We start from the raw sequence: 21021 nt of genomic DNA, 5'->3' as shown, positions 1-21021 counted from the left end.
ATTTAAAAATTTTTTATTAATAAATTGCTATATGTAAAGTTCCCATTTTCTGAGCTGAGGAGAGTTTGAAAATACAGCTCCCAGACTCACTGGGGTGAGAGAGAAATTAAAGTCTGTGGTCCTGGAATAAGTGTGGATAATTAACTAATGGAACAGAACAGAGTGTTGAAACAGACTCAAATGCATGAACCCATTGTGAAGGATCAAATCAATTCAAATAGGGAAAATTGTTATTTCAACAAATGCTATTAGCATCCTAAAATCACTGGATTCACGTAGACAACTAAAAAAATAAATAAGGAAATGTGTTGGTGTGTGTCATAAATTTTAAAGCTTCTAGAAAAAATAAATAAAAGAATATACTTCCAACCTAATAGTAAGTAAAAGTCCTCTTAGAAAATATTAAAAAAGCACTATGAAAGAAAAGTAATGGATAAATTTGAAATGAAATGAATGAAAGCTTTTTACTTATCAGAAGTCATCACTAAGAAAATATCCCACCCTGGCCAGGAAGTTCAGTTGGTTGGAGCATTGTCCTTATATGCCAAGGTTGCAGGTTCAATCCCTGGGACACATACAAGAGTTAACCAGTGAATGCATAAATAAATGGAAAAACAAATTGATGTTTCCCTCTCTCTCTCTCTCTCTCTAAAATCAATCACTAATTAAAAAAAAGATGAAAGCTAGTTACAAATAAGGAATCTAGAAATATATAAATTTAACTCTAAACTTATTTCCTGAGACTTCCAGAGTAGTAGGTGAAGAATTTCAACCTGTCAATAAAAAGAGGAGTGGAAAATTTTAAGTGTGAATTAACATAACTAAACATTACAAAAAAAGAGAGAAGATATAAAGATAGCTAGTAAACACAGGAAAAGGTGCTGAAAATCATTATTTACCAAGTAACTATAACATAAGATACCACTTATAACATCAAATGCTGATGAGAATGTGGACCTCCTAGAACCCCAGGGTATTGCTAGTGGTAACAAAATGATAATACTAACTTTGGGAAAAGAGGTTTCTCCCCCCAAGAAAAACTAAAACCGCCTCCATAAAATGACAAGAACAGTTGATGTTCATTGCCGTTTTATTGATTTGAAAAAGGAAACTTTTTCTTTTTAAATCTAAAAACAGTTCAATGTCCATCAAAGACAGAAGGATAAACACTTTGTGACATATCCACAAAAGAGAGCAACATTACACAGAAATAAAATGAATAAAATGTAAGCAACACAAAGGATCATAAGAACATCACGTTCACTGTAATAAAGCTGGAGATGCATGAGAACATACCACATGATACTAATTTTTATGAAGTTCTAGAACAAGCAAATCATTCGATGACAGAAATTACAGTAGCTGACTCTGAAGGCAGAGAGGCAGGACTAATTGAAGAGGAGAATGAGGGTATTTTCTGGAGTGGGGGAGATGTTCTGTATCTTCACCAGGTACTAAGTAGTGACATAAGTGACACATTCATCAAAATCACCAACCTTTTCTTAAAACCTATTCATGTCATTTTATGTAAATACTAACAGAATAAAAAGATTTTTAGAACTAACCAACTAGACAGTCTTAGACTTCTGCTTTACAATCCTCCCATGGCCTTTGTTGCTCTTAGAAGTCTATGGAGTAGATCAGTAAGAAACTGCGGAGAATGTCCCCAAATCTTTCTGGCCTAATTTCAAGTTGTTCTTTCCTTTTCCCTCAGTGACTAAAACTATAATGGCTTTTAGTTTTATAATGACATCTCAAGACTTCGGTCCTTAAAACCCTTCTTCTCCAAACCCTACCCGATACACCCTGCACAGTCTTTAAACCTATTTCAGATGTTATTCCTCTAGGAAATTGTTTTAGAATTCTAGTCTGGCTGAGAGTCTCTCCGTGTAAGTTATTTTAGCATCAATAACTCATTCACAATGAAAATGTGTACAGGAGGAAATATTTTGAATACGTAGTTAGCCACGAGAAGTTTATTGCTCAGACTGATTGTAATAGAGAGAACAACTAAATATGTCATCACAGGATTCAATTTAACAAATTAGCTAACATAAAAAAAAGTCATTTACAGCTTAGTATTATTGTAATTAAATAACTTTATTTAGCATTTGCTGTCTCTGTTAGACTTTCAGTTGAATTAAACTACACATTATCTTAATATATTGTTCATTGTGAGGTAACACACAAATGTAGTTTTGGTGTTTTTTTTTTAAATGTATTCAACAGTATATTTCCATAGCACAGATTTTAGTTCATGGTCAAGTCTCAATGAAAGTATTGTGGGAAACAATGGTACTGATGAAATATTTGGCAATGTGTTCTGAAGCATGACTAAAAAATTGGGGCAGGGAGTTGGAGAGGAGAGACCTGTTCTCACGAACGAGCTGAGCATTGATCAACAGAAACTGTTGAAATCAAGTGCCCAGAAATGATTTATGAGGAAATTACATGGAAACTGGTTACATTTACTTTTGGAAACGAGTGGACAGATGCTCAGCAGCTTTGGGAATTATTTTTGTTTACCAGGAGATGATTGGGGCCTGAACCTCCGAGTTCAAATCCACAGTGTTATGCGTCTGTTGTAGGGCAAGGCCTGAGGAAGTTCCAAGACTGGAAGCAACTAGGTGTGAGCCAGGTTAGAGCCAGCTGCTCTCGCGTCACTGGGCAGAGTGTGATTGACTCGCTGAGGTCTGGAAGACTGGAATTCACTCTACTGTGCTTAACTGTTGGGATATAGAAAGAATAAAAGAGGGGAAATTTAGAATGTGCCACAGACTTTGAATGCTGTGGAATGCAGTTTCCTGAGTGGGGATGTGACAAGACATCCAGTCAGGATTCATGAGCTCCTTGTTGTACAATAACAGTTTTCCTATCTTGGCTATCATCCTGAAAGGGCATATTGGACACAGTTTTGGATATGATTGTGGTTTTTACGTGTTCACTGTCTCCACTCTTTGTTAACATTCAGCAGACTGTTATCTGTTTACACACCATACATGAGTCACTTTTGTTTTGTACACTGACTGGTGTTGTTTATTGGCTCAGTCACTAGTGCTGGTAAGCAGAGTAACAGCCTGGCAAAGACATTTATACCCTAAGCCCTAGAACCTGTCAATGTGTTACCTTCTGTGGGCTAAGCAAGGTAGTGGGCAGACTTAAAGTTGATCGTCTCTTAACCTTAAAATAGGGAGAGTACCAGGAGGAGTCAAGATAATCTTAAGCATCCTTAAAGATGAAAGAGAGAGGCATAGGGTAGGTGAGAATGACGGGATGTAAGAATGGTTGGACGTACCGTTGCTGGCCGTGAAGGTGGAGGAAGGGGGCATGGATGAGGTTAACCCAGGTCACCTCTAGCATCTGAAAAAGGGAAGGAAAGAGATTTTCCCTTGGAGCCTCTGGAAAAGAGCACAGTCCCACCAGCTCTACTTTGCATTCAGCCCAATGAGGTTGTATTGGACTTTTGATTCACAAAGTTGTAAGAACCACCAGCTTGGATATAACTTGTATAGCATAACTAATATATCCTTGAAGGAAAACTACCCCTGCAACTGAAATCCGGGGACACTAAGAGAGGAGACCTCAGCTTTGACTGCTCTTTGGCTTATGTTTTGGGATACAAAATTTGACTCTTTCTCTTGGTTGAGGAGTATGGCTAGGCCAACTTGGATCATAAAAATTCATGAGCTGGACTGTTTACAGGAGTCCACTGTTGACCATGTTCACTTTTATAATGCAACGGCTAATGGCTTTTCCCAAATTTTTTTTCATTATGATTTTATCTTTATCTTCTCCTTTATAAGCACTAGGACTGTTTTCAAAACAGAGTCGAGAAAAGGAGGAGGGAGGGAAGCGCAGGAGAAAGGGGGAGCTGGGAGAAAATGGGACTGCTGGGTAGAAGGAAGCAGTTCTCCGGCTACTTCGGCAATGACTTCCTGTGTCATCTTATGAAATTCTAACGCTTTTGTGTTGCAATATAGAAGCTCATGAGGTTGAATTTGATAAACTCTACAATCTCTTTTATATTTCACACTTTACTACATTTCTAGAAAAAGAGGTAGCAGGACAGCATGATGAAAAGGCTGACGTGTATCTATAAGACTGGGTTCTTTTGGCCAAGCCTCTAATGCTCTACATCTCATTTCCTAAATTCAGGGTTGTTGGAGGATCTTATATAAAAAAGAACAGGAAAAATATTTATACATTGCTTGTTCTCTCTAAAGATTATGTCTCTAGTTACTATCACATTCCCTATGTTAACTCCTTACTTTTTATAGCATTTGTATGTAGGAGAGGATAGTGTAAATGAAGGCTATCAAATTTTATTTTACTATATATCTAAAATAGTTGCTTTTGATGATACTAAAGGCTTCTCATTTGCAGCTTCAGGTGCAAAGAACCCAGGTGTAACTCTGCACCTGCTGAGTCGAGGTCCTTTCCATATAGGTTTGTTCCTGGCTTCTTAGACCACTTGTCTAATTTGAACAGATAATTTGAACAGATTGGAAATAGTAATTGACATACATGTATTTAGTCAATTTTTAAAATATGAGAAATTTTCTGCTCTGTGATTACCTAAATCTAATTGGTGCTTTTCTTCTAAAATGTCCCACCCACACACTAGGCCGCCATTTTAATATCTGTCAGGCACTAGCCTCATCATATATAAATCTAAATCTTGTTTCCACATACTTTAACCTCTCTGACAGACTGTGTCTTCAGAGATGCATGATCCACTTCATTGTGTGAACAAGGACGTGCTAGACCTTTAATATTTTTATTAAGAGAAAGGACTTACCTTTCTTTATTAAGGGAAATTATGAGCATCCAGGGAAAACTCCTGCTTAGAAAGGGAATTATACCTAAGCCCAACCAAAATGAGTACATAGCCCCCAAAATCTGAGCTTTCAAAATCCCACTAACAGAAAGCAATGGCAACATAAATCCTCATTGATGTGTTACAAATAAATAACAAAATGAACAACATATTTGGATAACAGAATGAAGAGTTTATTAAAATAAAATTGTTTTATTTCTATCTATTTGGGGGAGAAAGGCAAAATCACAAATTCTATCAACAAGGCAATTTGGGTTGCTCTTTAATTTTGTCGTTTGACAGAGTTCATCTATTAGCCAATGTCTGAGGGATGAAGCATTAAAGACTTGCTACTGATCAAGGAAGATTAGAATACTTTTTGATGGAGGAAATTCGATAATAGGTCATCTCAGTGCACAATCTGCATTTCTCAAATGGATCAGGCTCCTCTACAAATTAATCAATAAAAACCAGATCTACAGAGTGGCTGGTAACAAGATGAATGGAGACTTCTGGATGGAATATAGGTTGGGCAGAAGAAACTAGATCCACAGCTCTGGGAAGGGAAGCCACAGATCCCATAACCCAGGGGTCTGCAGACACTGGACCCACAGCTCAGAGGGTAGCGTCTTCTGGATCCATAGCCCAGGGAGCAGCTGCTGCCTGACCCACAGCCCAGAGACCCAGGGTAGGTTGTCCAGCGGGGATGGCAGAGCGTGGGGGTCCTTGGGCTGGAGCAGGACGTCTGGCAGCTGGTGGGCTTCCAGCAGGTCTCCTGGCAGCCACTGTAGAGAGAGGAGCCCTGCAGACAGGAGCTGGGGGAGCAGAGGTCAGCGCTGTAGACCAGGTTGCTGGGGTAGGAAGAGCCACAGGAGGAGCTTGGGTAGTGGCGGTAACCCCCATGGGAGTGGGAAGAGAAGTTTCCAGAGCAGCAGCTGTAGGACATGTTGACAGGAGACGTGAGTTCAGCTGAGTATCGGTGAGAAGAGACTGAGTTTGAATGTCACCTCCTGTACCAGGGTGTTTATATACTCTCAGCCATGGGTGTGTTCACCTACAGGGTCATCCTTTATGTAATTATGCTTCTCATTTGCATAAATGTAACTCAGTAATCGCTGTAATTGCAGTTGAATATATAGTTTTCTCTATATTGTGTTTATGGGAGCTGTTAGTCTGGTGTCATAGCCAAGGCTGGTGAACCACTCCTGTGTCTGCAGGGCCGTGAGTCTTTCCCAATAATGCGCGTCCGTCCTAGTCAGCAAAATCCTTACTTCCTACCTCCTCATAAACTTCCCATGTCATATTTCTGGAAATGAGGAGCAAATATTGTTTTCAAATAATAAAGAATGAGATAGAAATTCTTTTTTTTCCCTCTTTGTTCATGGATCAGAGGCACCGCCTTGGCTTTAAACATGTAAACATGTTTTTATGAGGAACCTGCTGCATACTGACCTTCCTTGTCACCCTGTTTTCTCATGCTCCCAAAGTATTGTCCACCTGCCACATTCTGTCTCACAGTGTGTCTCAGACCCAGTGAAGAGAAAAAATATACCAGCCAAGACAAATTGGATATCACTGAAGGCTAAAATCAGAGAGAAGCTTGGACAATTATTTAGAGACACGGTGACAGCAAGGGACAGAACCTAGGCAGTGCCATCACAAGTGGAGACCAATCTGAATCCTCAGGGAGAGAATCAAAGAGTGCAGCAATACTGAAATAAGGGAAACCATGGCGTTTTGGATTCAACGTCTCTGGTGTGATGCCAACAGTCCTCAAAGATTCTCGTCCATGTGTGTAGGAGCCCTGAGAATTGACTTCAACTCTTCAATACAAAGGGCCCACCTGCTGTAATCCAAAATCTAGCAGTGCATTGGCATGGAAGCCTCCCTTTCCATGGGCTGAGGACAGCAAAGATATTAGGGAGTGTCCTTCCTGGGGCCCATAGGACTCCCCTCTGGTCAAGGACTGAGGCTTCTCCGCTGATCTTGGTCTGTGTGGCTACGTCCAGCATTTCCTTCCTTCCTTCCTTCACTCCAGTCAGACGGGTCTCACAGTCTGACAGCTGTCCTAGTCTTCTATACCCCCTTCCCCAATTCTTTTTTTGTCGCTGACATTTCCCAAATAAAATCCTCATTACTTTTAATTCTGCTTCACAATGACCTGTATTAACGCATTGAGTTACAGAGTGACTTTTGCCTCCCCACCTGGGTCTCTTCTAGAAATAGCCAATTTGTTACCAAAAAACAAACAAACAAACAAACAAAAAAACTATCTGACTTTATTGATTTTTTTTTGTTTTCCATTTGTGTTTTTAAAAAACAGAAAAAAAAAATCTGCTCTTCCATTATTTCCCTCTTTTGCATAATGTGAAATTAATGTTCTTACTCATTTTCACTCTTTGATATGTATATTAAGTCAACGATTTTCAGCCTTTCTTCTAAAATGCTTGTATTTAAGGCTATAGCTCTCCCACTAAGCATAGTTAAATTTGGTTGCTTTATACATCGTTATGCTTCCTCTTGGATGGTGGATTACTCAGGAACACAGTGCCTGGTTCCTGAGTCTATGAGGGTTTTCTAGTTTACGCTGTGTTTCCTATCACCATTGCTTTTAAGCTTAAACCACTATGCTCAGCCTGTGATCAATTCTGATAAATATTCTGTGGCCTTTGAACAGAATGGACATGCTGAAGTTTTGACTGCAATGTGTTATGCCTGTGAGTGGGTCTGATTTGCTATTGATAATTGGTAATGTTTTTTATGCTTTACATTTTGTTGGTCATCTGTGTCTTTTAGAAGTGACAGAGTGTTACAACCTCTAGTCATAGTTGTGGATTTGTAGACAAGGAGGAGCAAAAGTAGGTTTACAGTCATTCATCCAGAAAATAATGCAGTCATTAATAAATAATAGTGCAAGGATAAACTCTTGTGTTTCACGTACTCACAACTGTAAATCCATATTTCTCTTTATAGATCATCATTCTTGGTGTAATGACCTGAGTCATTTTAATTTGTATTGATCTTGTATGGAATTTGCAGTTTCTCCTTAATCTCTGAGTCAAGGAATACCCAGAAACACTTCCTTGTTTTGAATGTTAAACATCCTAATGCTTGCTTAAATGTGAGACAGTCATTAAACTTTGTTCTTAAGAAACAAAGGCAAGACAAATGTTATACCATAAAGCAGGGGTCGGGAACCTTTGTGGCTGAGAGAGCCATGAACACTACATATTTTAAAATGTAATTCCATGAGAGCCATACAACAACCCATGTACGTTACGCATCATCCAATAAAAATTTGGTGTTGTCCTGGAGGACAGCTGTGATTGGCTCCAGCCACCTGCAACCATGAACATGAGCAGTAGGAAATGAATGAATTGTAATACATGAGAATGTTTTATATTTTTAACGTTATTATTTTTTTTTTTTAAGATTTGTCTGTGAGACAGATGCAGCTATCAAAAGAGCCACATCTGGCTCACGAGCCATAGGTTTCTGACCCCTGCCTTAAAGGGAAGATTCTGGAGAGAGAAAAATGCAGGGCATCTGAGGATAGTGAATCTTGTTTTTAGACTTTTTTTTTTTAAAGTTAACTAATTGGTCAAGCGATAATCAAGAATTCAGACTGGACACTCTCTCTTTTGCATGCAAACCAGGGTTAGCACAGAAAAACAACCACTTGGGAGTTTAGCTTCGGAACATGTGTTGCAGACTGTCTCTGAGGAGTGTCTGCTAAAACCTACCTTGCAGCATCCTCAACCTTGGCAGTCTCTCTGCATTTCTCTCACAATCATTTTACATGTGAGATGATAACTCTCATCAGTTTTGGTAAAGTCTCAAGTATAGTATGTTCAAATATTGTTTCTGTCGCAGTCTCATTTCTCTTTATCTGAGATTCTAATTCTGAGTGAAGTACACTATTAGCTATGTAATTGTGCCTCTGATACTCTTTTTCCTATGTTCAATCTTTTTGTTTCTTTACACTTTAGTGTCAGAATTTCCATCTTTCTCATCTTCCAGTTCACTAATTGTCTGTTCAGCTATGTTTAATCTCCTGATAAAGCTCATCAATAATGTTTCCAAGTCAGTTGTTAATCATAGGTTTCTAAAATGTTAAATAGGTTCTCTGAGATGGTTTCCAGTTTTCTGCCAAAATTATCAATCTTGTCTTGAATCCTTTAAGCATGATTACTCCTTGATAATAATCCCTTGCTTCTTCTTATTTTTGGATTCTTCACATAGTTTCCTTAATATCTGATTTTGACATGTCCATTGGGTGGATTGCATATTTCAGATTCTCTTTTCTGTGTTCTCTTTTATTTCTGCCTTATTTTCTCATATGCCTGCTCTATTTGTCTATGTCTATATCTATATATGTATGAAACACCTGGATGGTTTATTCTCCTCCTGAGAGACTGACTGATGATGTTTCTGGCAGGCTGTTATGAGAATGACACCCATATCCTAGATCATTTTAATTCAACCAAGATTTGAGCTCATTCAAACCTGGTCATCAGCCCTTATAAAAAGCAGTCTATGAGTAATTCAATGTTACTTTTAGAAATTTGGTTCCTCAGGGTCTGGGATATTTTCCATGGTCCCAACTCCTTGGTGGGCCTCGAATTCTAATTTTGTTTCTCTAGCCCTCTAATTTTAGAAAAATTCTATTAGCTTCTTAATCACAACTTTAAAAATCATATCTAGGCCCATTTCTTTTAACTCTGGTTCTGGCCCCTAGAGTATCTCTGTGACTCTGGAATTCTTTGTTATTTCTCTGAAATTTTTAAATAGAGATTATTTGAGGTTGTTTTTCTTCCTCCAGCTTGTCTATTCTTGTTGAGAGGAATGGTTCAATACTTTAAGCAATGTTACTGTGCTAGTTTAATGCAATTCTGAAAGATATGTTTATTTTTCAAATACATAAGACAGATTCAAATATGTGATTAACTGCAGTAAAGCTGGCCATTTAAAAGCCTGTTGCAGTTGTTTAAATAGTACCAGATGACACTAAACCTCAGAACACTCCAGTGCTGCCTGCTGTTGTGGGTGTCCAGACTTTCTCACTTAAGCTTGTCTCCCATTTGCATACAACGTCCATGTGCCTTATACTGTTGTACAACATGGCCAAACTCACAGAAGCCTCCATACCTTTTGCATTTCTCATCATTCCAAACCTTATGGTATTGTTTTCCATATTTATTGTATTTTTGCTTTTCTGAGTAACACCTATTCTGTCAGCTCCCTGCCTGTATCCCCTGGGTAATGATCTGTACTCTCTGAAGACTGGTTACAGGGGGGACATTTGTAAAACTGTGTTTAGAATCGGTTCACGTCACTGTGCAGAGGATTCTCTACTACAATTGAGCTCCGGTTTCAATAGTGGGATCAGCTTAGCCGCACTCCCACCTACCTTCCTTCCATTTCCTGTCACATGTTCCCACTGCCCCATAGAGATGTGTTAGGATCACCTCCCAAATAAACAACTTGCATTTGAATTCATGTTCTCAACCATTGTTTCTGGATAGTTTATAGAAAAACACATACTTAGATGCCTTATTAATATGTTTATTGGAAAACCTTTAATGAGAAGGGAACAGGCCTTGGCTGGTTGGCTCAGTGGTAGAGCATTGGCCTGGTGTGTGGTTGTCCCGGGTTTGATTCCTGGTCAGGGAACACAAGAGAAGTGACTGTTTATTCCCCCCACCCATCTATCTCTCTATCTATCTCTCTCTTCCCCTCCTGCAGCCATGACTGGAATGGTTTGAGCAGTTGGCCCTGAGTGCTGAGGATGTTTCCATGGCCTCTGCCTAAGGCACTAGGAAGAGCTCAGTTGCTGAGCAATGGAGCAATGCACCAGAGGGGCAGAGCATCCCCCCCTAGTGGGCTTACCAGGTGGATCCTAGTCAGGGTACATGTGGGAGTCTGTCTCTGCTTCCCCTCCTCTTGCTGAATAAAAAAAGAGAGAGAGAGAGAGAAGGGAACAAAAGTGACTGAGCTTAAGCCTGACTGAGTCTGGAAGTTTCAGCTTCAGACACTCCAGGAGACAGTGCATCCTACACCACAGGGGGGAACAGGAATAAAATAGTAGGAAAATTTTTCTGCTGGGACATGCTGCCGTGGGAGCTAAGATAGGGACCATAAAGGGGAGGAGTCTAGCCTGGAAAAAGGAACAGATTGATAAAAGACACAAAACCCAGAAAAATCCAGAAAAGAGATGGCATAGAGGGAGGACTCAGCACAATCCAGGAAGAACCAGGAAAGAGATTGGCTAGTTTGAAAAACAATGGGCTGTCCATTGTTTTTACTCCAATAAATCTTGCCCCAATATCCTCCTCCAATGTGTGTATGTCTGAAATGCTTTTCCTGTGATTCTACAAAAGAATCGTGTTTCCCCTAGCAACACCTAGGAAGAAACACCAAGACTATATCACAGAGAACAGTGCTTTAGTATTATTGTACATAGCATATTTAAGAAAACCAGTCATGGCCCTGGCCAGTTGGCTCAGTGGTAGAGCGTCGGCCTGACATGCAGAAGTCCCGGCTCGATTCCTGGCCATCGCACATCTGCTTCTCCACCCCCCCCCCTTCCTCTCTGGCTCTCTCTTCCCCTCCCGCAGCGAGGCTCCAATGGAGCAAAGATGGCCCGGGCGCTGGGGATGGCTCCTTGGCCTCTGCCCCAGGCGCTAGAGTGGCTCTGGTCGCAAAAGAGCGACGCCCCAGAGGGGCAGAGCATTGCCCCCTGGTGGGCAGAGCGTCACCCCCTGGTGGGCGTGCTGGGTGGATCCCGGTCGGGTGCATGCGGGAGTCTGTCTGACTGTCTCTCCCCGTTTCCAGCTTCAGAAAAATACAAAAAAAAAAAAAAAGAAAAAAGAAAACCAGCCATGATAACTTTGTCCAATAAAAGTACACTTAAGAATACAGAATTCAAAGCCTTGTGTTCTATGTTGGATATAACAGTGTATTCTGTGGCTGATAATTAATATACCGTCCTGAAACCTATGTACTCTTATTGACCAATGTCACTCCATTCAATTTAACTTCTAAATAAAAAATAAAACAATACAGGGTGAGTACAGAGAATCCTTACAGAAAAGTGTTGACTTTTGTTTAGTAAAATCATAACCTTCATCGTGTTAGTGACAAGTTCACAGGTAATTAAGAGGAGAAGAGGAGGTGGGTGTCAGAAAGTGGCAACTTTTAACAGCGGAGGAGAGAGTCCTCAGGAAAAACAGCCCACACATCAGAACCATTTTGCTCACAGCCTAAGTCCAGCACCAAGTGATCAAAACAGCAGAAAAATGTTCACTCTGGGCCACGCACCCTGCCGACGCCGGGCTCACAGCTGTAGCCCTGGGTGCACAGCCCAGCATGAAAGTTTTTACGTGAAATATGTCAGTTTTTTACTTGTTTATAAATAGCCCAGTTACAAAAGAAAATGTTGGAGGTTTGTTAGAATGAACAATATTATCTCTGGGCCAAATTTCATCCAAGATTGAGGGAGATTACAAATCCTTCCTAAATTTATATTGACTTAACATAGGTGAAGTTTTTACATTTAGTGGCTTGTGAGAGGAGGCTCCTTACACAAGGAAACTGAAATAACCAAAGACAAATTTACTAAACTTTCCAGGTATGTCTAATAAATGTATGCTCCCTATTTAGCTCTTAAATTTTATCTCCAAGATTCTCTTAAGTTAAAATGGCAAATAAAAGTTACAAATATTGGAGGTATACAATGTGAGATTTTGATCTAGATACATAGTGAGGTTACCAAAACCAAACAAATTAGCATATCAGTCATTTCTCACAGTTACAATTTTGTCTGTATGTGCATGCTGAGAACATACAGAAGGGAGCTTAAAGTCATCCCTCTTAGCGAATCCCAAGCATATAGAATAGTATTATTAACTATAGTTATCATAGTTTACAAAAGATCTCCAAAATTTATTCATTGTGCATAATTGGAATGTTATACCCTTTGATCAACATCAAGATAATTTTAAAGAATTTGTGTTTGAAAACAGAAAAAAAAATGGAAGGAATATTGTCACCGTATTGTATCCATAAGACACTTTACTTACTTGTTGAGTCACAAAACAAGGAGAAATAAATTGTGGTCTTCAAGAACAGAAAATAAAGGACTCAACAAGTAACTATTTGAACTGAATGCATTCATTTCTCTCTCAGTCCTCTTCTTTCTAGGTGGTCTATGTTATGTTACATTTTAAATTTCTATAGATTTTTAACATTACTGTTGTAAGTTTACAACAGATTTATAATAAAATATTGCCATCAACCATGATTACACATTTCCTTCAGTCTGGAATATTACTTAACTGGATGTATTTTATCATCTAGTATTTCATGAATGAATTTGGAAAGCAGCTATCATATTCTTAGCTCTAAGAATATGATAAATTGATCAAACTTTTCTATTTAGAAAATTAAATTTAATGGAGTGACATTGATCAATACAGGTACATAGGTTTCAGGTAAACATCTCTATAGCATTTGAACTGTTGATTGCATTGTATTCCCATCACCTATCGATCAAACTTTAAAAGAAAAAGAAAATGTTGACTCTGTTGCTACGGAGAGGCAAAAAGGATAACAAAGCAAGAAAAGCAAAAAGGAAAACCAAACTTAAAAACAGAAATGAAAAGATGGTAGGAGAAGGGAGAAAAGAGGTGGAGAAAGAAAGAGAAAAAGAGGAGGTAGAGAGATAAAGAGAAAGAGAGAACTGGAGAAGAAACTTCTCATTTAGGCAGGAAAAATTCAGAAGGTTATTAGAATATTGTGCAATGAAAAACTAGAGCCATTGTAAGGGGATATATTCATAAATATGGATGATGAAAAGAACAGCATGTCCAAATTCATGAAACAAACAAATTTTGAAAAGTTTTAATTCTAAAAATAGTGGGCTCAAACAGACCATAACTTAAGAACTCAGTAGAAGGAAAGGCTGAACCTTCTGAGCCATCTCTCTGCTCCCTTCCAATGACCACCTCCAGTGGGCTGGTATCCCCTCTCGGCTGTGTAGAGATGGGCCAACACTGATCTTCCATGAGATTGTTTAAATTGAGCCATTTTTTGACACCTGGCAAGAAATTTTTCCATGTCTAGTCATCCCTCTAAATCTCTGTTTTCTCTATTTTTGGTCTTTCCACATGGATGAGAGACACACAGTGTGTCTACAGTATTTGGTGCATTAGCTTTCTATTGCTGCCATAACAAATTGACACAAAGTCAAATAAATGGTGACACGATGGATCATTCTCAGGAAGGCTTCCATCCCAGGGAAAATTGTGTTTTTCAGCTATTGTACCAGAAGGGAATGGATATTACCTCATCCACCCCTTGAAAAAGATTATCCACCAGCAAAAGCTGGTGGGTACGCGGGATACAGACACAAGTAGCGTCAGCGGAGGAAAGCTTGCTTGGCCATGACACCTTCTTGCTCATGATGGGATGTGCATTAATGTAAAACAGTCATAGCATTTCTGACATAACAGTTCATTGGCTTTGGTTGTAACAACAGAATTATAACATCCATAAAAGCAATATGTGAAAAAGTATTCAAATGTAACTGCAATTACAGAGGTGATTATTGAGTGACACATATGCACAAGAGCAAATCCAATGTAGGACCATAATCCCCTAGTGTGCCACACCCATGGCTGAGAGTATATAAACACCCCAGTACAGGAGGTGACATTCAAACTCAGTCTCTTCTCACCGATACTCAGCTGAACTCACGTCTCCTGTCAACATGTCCCACAGCTGCTGCTCTGGAAACTTCTCTTCCCACTCCCATGGGGGCTACCGCCACTACCCAAGCTCCTCCTGTGGCTCTTCTTACCCCAGCAACCTGGTCTACAGCACTGACCTCTGCTCCCCCAGCTCCTGTCTGCAGGGCTCCTCTCTCTACAGTGGCTGCCAGGAGACCTGCTGGAAGCCCACCAGCTGCCAGACGTCCTGCTCCAGCCCAAGGACCCCCACGCTCTGCCATCCCCGCTGGACAACCTACCCTGGGTCTCTGGGCTGTGGGTCAGGCAGCAGCTGCTCCCTGGGCTATGGATCCAGAGGATTCTGCCCTCTGAGCTGTGGGTCCAGTGTCTGCAGACCCCTTGGTTATGGGGTCTGTGGCTTCCCTTCCCAAAGTTATGGGTCCCGATTCTGCCGTCCAACCTACTTGGTCTCCAGGAGCTGCCAATCAGCGTGTTACAGACCAACCTGTGGATCTGGCTTCTATTGATCAACTTGTATTGGTTTTAGATTCTTTTAAGCAGTGAGGTCAAAGTCCACTGAGTATAGCCATCGTTTTTACTGTCACCAATTATCACTATTATTTTATCCTTAAACCATCAGTTTCTTGCATCAGCAACATTAGACCCTGAAATTAATCAATAACCCCCAAATTAAGTCTGAATATCTGTACTATTGTTAAAATATATACTATTGCATTTTCACTGAAGAATAATTGAAAAGTTTTAATTTAATAAATTTATGTAATCTGGCTCACAAATGTATTGTCTATCGTATTATTAATACTACTTTGTCCCTTTTTTGCCTGTAGTTTTTGTATTCAACTACGTGGATGATTTAAGTAATGATCAATATGACTTTAAAACTGGATTTGAGCACAATACAATTTGACAGATTTGAGTGAATTTCTGTTGGTAATGAACATGTTCCCTACTAGAAGGAGTCATTTTCTGTGGGTCCATATTTTGCATTTTGCAGTACCAGTGACATTTGCCTGAGAATGGGAGACATGCATTTCTGTTGCTAAGGGAACACAAGAAATTGGTACATAAACCAGAACTGCAGAAAACAGAAATATTATGTAATTATAAGGTGAGGTGACACATAGACAAAAGCTCACCTAAAAGTCAGGTATCTGAGTATAGATTTTCCAGCCAAGCAGCTCCAAGGACAGATGTCCAGCTCTTTGTTGGTTCAGTTGTTGCCATAATCCCCACCTCCCACAGGCACAGCATTCCTGAGCCTCCTCTGTGTACGGGTGTAAGGAGGTGTACCATGCCCTCAGGTGGGGAGTGCCTGAGGAAAGAAGGGTGGGATAACCTCCTGATGCTTCTCCAAGGCTTCACCTGAAACAAACTAAGAGTGACACGCCTGAGCCATGTTGAGCATTGCTACTCTTTGCCTGAACCCCCTCCCTCAAAGCAGAGGTGAGGTCAAGCCCTCGGGCACAGATAGTTCATTTGGCACACGATTCCAGAAAGCAGGCATGGAAGACCCTGGGAATTATAGCAATCAAATAGGAAAATCTCCTACAAGGGTATATTTCTCAGTTGATATTCAAGTGGACAATTGAGAGTCTAGCATTCAAGGCCTTTGAGGAATTACACAACGACCCCTGGGATTGTCCGCTGCACAGCCTGATTAACAGGGAGAAGTAGCTGTCTCCTGGTGGGGAGATGTTGTCTCCAATGTGTGTGAATGTCCCAGGACATCATAATGATTCAAAGGAGCCACAGTGGGCTCCTTTTGTTCTGCAGCTGGGACATCTGAGAAGCCCAGGTGAGAAATGGGAGTAAAGGTATGAGTGCTGGAGGGGGTGCTCGCTGTGCAGAGAGGTAGAAGGTGGCTTGAGTCTGTTCAACACAGCTGCTCCAGGTCACAGGCAAGAGCCCAAGGGTGTGACAGGGGCACTGGGCATCAGACACACTACTCCCATTTAATATTCCGACATGCCTGTGAGAAAGACAAGCAGTATGTCCTGTAGACCATTCCGGACATGAGGGAATGAAAAGTCCTAACGGATTAGGAGTTTACAAACCAAAGACCTAGTAGAATCAACCTTTGGTTGTTCTTTCCTGAGTTATTTATTTATTTATTAATATATGAAACTCCCTGTTTAACCAGAGTCCCGAGAACTTTCCATTCTGCAGGAATTGCTTTACCTGAATAGGCTGCAGCTCCCTCTGGACCTTGTATTTTTTGTTTTTATTTATTAGCCTCACTAGTAGTTTCCATAATAAAGAGAAAAATGAATACAGATTTAGAGTCTAGGAGAGGGTCACTAAAATGAGGGGGACCAATTTCTCTTGAAAACAGTGGCATTAAGTATAATACCTAATAATAGATGGATAATAGATCATCGATACAGAGAGAAATGTCTGAGCACCTCTCAGAAAGGTATCACTGTAATTCCTGAGTGCTGTGACAAATTCTGTGTTATTCCTTTAATTATCATTATCAGTGCCACAATGCACTTCCTTCCTCAGCATGAAGCACTGTGAACAAGAAAAGTTAGAAAAATACTCTCTCCTGCCCACACATACACAGATTCAACACCAGCAGCCAAAACATTGGAGATGTCAGCTTCTTGTTAAAGATTTAAAGATAAAATAGAGACGATCAAAATGATTCTTATGTGATGTGACAGAATTCTTATGTTCATTTAGAGGAAGCCCTTTCTGTCTTCTCACTGGTGTATCTGAATTGCCAGCATCCCTACTCTCATACTTGGGGACCCTTGTTCAGTACAATAGAGTGACTTGAACACAGCACTGTGATAGGCTGACAGTGGACATGATAACCCCAGAGCTACTCTAAGGGTTGGGACTGGGGACAGAGTGGAGACTCTGGACAAAGGTTGATTCATGTCCCAGGTGGATCAGGGCAGGAACTGATGATGTAATCACACTCCTAGCACAGCATGCAACTCAAAACTTAATGAATGGTTTATTTCCAAATTTTCCATATAATGTTTTTGGACCATGGGTGACTATAGGTATCTCAAACCATAAGGGAGACTACTTGCTGGGGAGGGTCATCAAGAAGACGTGTTCACCGTTTGACCCACTGCTGCACCAAGGCAATTGGAGACTTCCCATGCCTTCACCTTCTCCTGCTAGGAGCTGCCCAAGGACAGTGACTTGAGATAGAAATGTGTTGTTGATGTCATCTGGATTGGGCACATGACTGGTACCCAAGTTAGAGCCTGGCTGACCCTAGTTCTGGCCTCTATAAACTTTTAGTATTGGGTGGGTGGGGTAGGGAAAACTTCATGTTCCTTTGCTCATTAAACCTGCCACCTCTCCTCTGACCTGGTCTGACTTTTCCTTAAGTTACTCCCTGCCCTCCCCCTATGGGGCTGGTCTCACATTGCCCCTGGGAAGCTCCCCAGGGCAGCATGAAGCATCGATGCTTGCATGCCTCATCAGTTACCCTGAAGTCTCCCACTGTCTCCACCTGCTGGACGCCTCGGGTACGGCATCCACACTGGAGGTGCAGGTGTGAGGAGAGTCACGGGAGTCCTGGCTGGGTCACAACTACATGTAGGTAGCTTTCCACCACACTTGAACCTGTGAGTGGTCCTGCCTTCCGCTTGTTATCAGTGTAACTTATTTTGCAGTGATCCCTCTGCAGTCTCTCTTTGCCGGAAAAGTGATAGGTCTATTTTGTTCAGAAAGAAGTGAGCAAAGAGAGGGCAGGATGTGGATATTCTTCACTCTGACTTCACGTGGGTGGAGGGAAAAGCTGTGATCGCTATACGTGCACGCTGGCAAGCACAGACTGGAGGGCCCCTACACCAGTTAATCTGATCATTAGTCATTGTAAATCAAGAGTGAAAAGTCTAAGACAGTTACCAAATGGGGTTCAATACTGAGGCAAACCAACTAAAGGAAGACGTATGACTGCCCTTCAGTTAGCATCAAGGTCATCCGACTCTTGGTAATGTTGTCCTTGACTTAATGACTGTCTGCATCACTGCTTGCTGATTCCAGGGTCGTCAGCTAACTGGATGGTGAGTTGAATTTCATAGCAAGAGAATATTTGCATTGGTTTGGAATTTTGTTTTTCCCAGTAAGTGCTATGAACTGAACAACTAAAAACAAACAAACAAAACAAGAGCAAATGAGGACTTCACCAAACCTATAGAAAATATTGGGCCTACTTGATCAATAATGGATGTGTTAGCTATTTCACTGAGAAGCTTGATTTCTGGTATGGCGGGACAGCTGGGGTCACTGGAATCCTCACCAAGTCTGACTCACTGACATATAACTTCTTATTAGACACCCTCACACCAAGTTCTTAAACACTTTAGGACATATTTAATGAGCAATTTTTCTTCCAAAATTATATAATGTAGTCAATTTAATATTCCTTACAATATGTGATTATTTTGAGTAAAAATAATGAAGTTTCTAACTCCCTACAGAACAGAACAAAGGCCACAGCTGTTAGTCTGTTTGTAGTCTTTAACATGTGATTCTAGCTCTTTGTCATATGAAGCTATTAATGGATGGATTAAACATAAAAGATAAAAAATTTCTTCCAAGCCAAAAGCCATTCAACAATTTTACCTTTTAAAGTAAATTTTTTTAAAATAATAAATACAAGATACAGAATATACAACCAGATTAATTATAAGTAGTTTCAAATACAGTAAAAAAATAATTTTAAAACAAATATGTGACTGTCACATAACATTCTTAATTTAAACTTACAGTATTTTCCCACTTTGTAAAACTTAAAACAAATATACTAGAGGAAATAAAGAGGAGAGATACTAGAAAAGATATATGCTTTAATATTGCATGTCTGCATAACTACAAGGAAGAAGTTGGGGCATTTTTCTTCAGTGACTACAATTTCCAGTTAATGGAATTGAGATTATTCTGAATCCTTCATAGGTAGCAGTAAAAGTCAAATTTCTAAGCTAAAAATAAGACAGAAGATCAATAGATAGCATGGGTCTTGATATAGGAGGAATTGTGTTAAATTTCTAAATATAGTAGGTGTTGTGTTCAAACCTAAGATTAGTATGAGCCAGATCCATAAGCTGGTTGGTAGGAAGGTAACAGGCAGAGGACTAGGTTGGACGGGAAGAGCTGAATCTACAAGTTAGAGATGAGAAAACACTGGGGCCATACCCACTGACTGGAAACCACTGGACCCAGAGCCCAGAGACCCAGGGCAAGTAGTCAAGCAGGAACAGCTGAGTGTCTGGCAGCTGGTGGGCTCCCAGCAGGTCTCCTGGCAGCCACTGTAGAGAGAGAAGGCCTGCGGGCAGGAGCTGGGGAAGCAGAGGTCACCGCTGTAGACCAGGTAGGAAGAGCCACAGGAGGAGCCTGGGTAGCGCAGGTAGCCCCCAAAGGAGCGGGAGGAGACATTTCCAGAGCAGCAGTTGTGGGACACGCTGACAGATGTGGCTTACAATAATAAGATTCTGAGTTTGACTCATGGGATTGGGGCATTTATATACCCTTATCATTGGGTGTGGCATCCACCTAGCACATCACAACAGGTTACCTTCTGCTTTGAATTGAACTGGAAAGATGATCATTGTCATATATTCATAGCATTTATGGTTTTACAACTGGAAAATGAAGTCATGTGTGTGCCTTGGAAGTCAGGTCATAGAGTTGAATCTTCAAAGCTCTTAGTCATCTTTCTCTCTCAAAGGTCACCCCGCAGATCACTCAGAGGACTGCTTTAGAGGTAGACGGCGTCTGGGTTGAGGGAAGCCGGAAAGATTAGAAATAATTGATGCCCCTTTCACAATCTGTCTCAACACTGCTGCCATCTGGTTAGCAAAGTTGCTAACTGATCTGTTCACAGTCATTTATTTTAAACAAAAGCACGTGTCCATTGTTGCCAGGATGTGGCAAGGTCACTGAATAGACTGCACCAATGTGAAATTGAGGAAGACATGAGAGGATTGTTTTCTTTTACAATCAGACCTCACTTTGAATTGTCTTTAGTAAAATAGAAAATGAAATGTGCTGTTATTTCCTACACTCCTGCCTAAAACTCTATGCAGACTCGTAAGAGTCAATCTTAGCTCTGTGTGTGTGTGTGTGTGTGTGTGTGTGTGTGTGTGTGTGTGTGTGTTTCCTGTGGCATGAGTTAAATATTATAAAATTGCTTCATGCTATTTTGGAAGGTAAGAGGCTAAGATGCTGAAGGAGGCATTAACAATAAGCACAGAACAAGCGGCAAAAATGTACAATGTATTTTTATCTCTGACCGGGGGCCATGTATACCACTCCCCAGAATCTGGATAATGTTCTTGTTCTAAAGAAAGGCAATGGCCTTAAAGTATTGGACCAAAGGAGCCACCTTCAGGAGAGTCTTCCTTTGCTTCCTAAGTCAACATACATCACTTTGAATTAAGTTGTTTTCAGGTGTTTCTGACAAGTAATAGAAAATTTTTAAAATAATGGTGA

At 40.5% G+C, this 21021-nt stretch overlaps 1 protein-coding gene across 1 annotated transcript; it reads right to left on the bottom strand.

The window, feature by feature from the left end:
- Positions 1-4994: 4994 nt before the first annotated feature.
- Positions 4995-5784, bottom strand: LOC136395488 (keratin-associated protein 13-1-like). The gene has a single exon (XM_066370380.1). It carries the CDS (start codon positions 5760-5762, stop codon positions 5277-5279), a length of 486 nt encoding a protein of 161 aa, XP_066226477.1. The 5' UTR covers positions 5763-5784; the 3' UTR covers positions 4995-5276.
- Between the last annotated feature and the right edge of the window lie 15237 nt (positions 5785-21021).

This window comes from Saccopteryx leptura, chromosome 2, assembly GCF_036850995.1.
Source record: "Saccopteryx leptura isolate mSacLep1 chromosome 2, mSacLep1_pri_phased_curated, whole genome shotgun sequence".
NCBI classification, from domain to species: Eukaryota; Metazoa; Chordata; class Mammalia; order Chiroptera; family Emballonuridae; genus Saccopteryx; species Saccopteryx leptura.
Note: the sequence above shows the minus strand (reverse complement) of the source record. Positions and strands in the feature narration are given on the sequence as shown.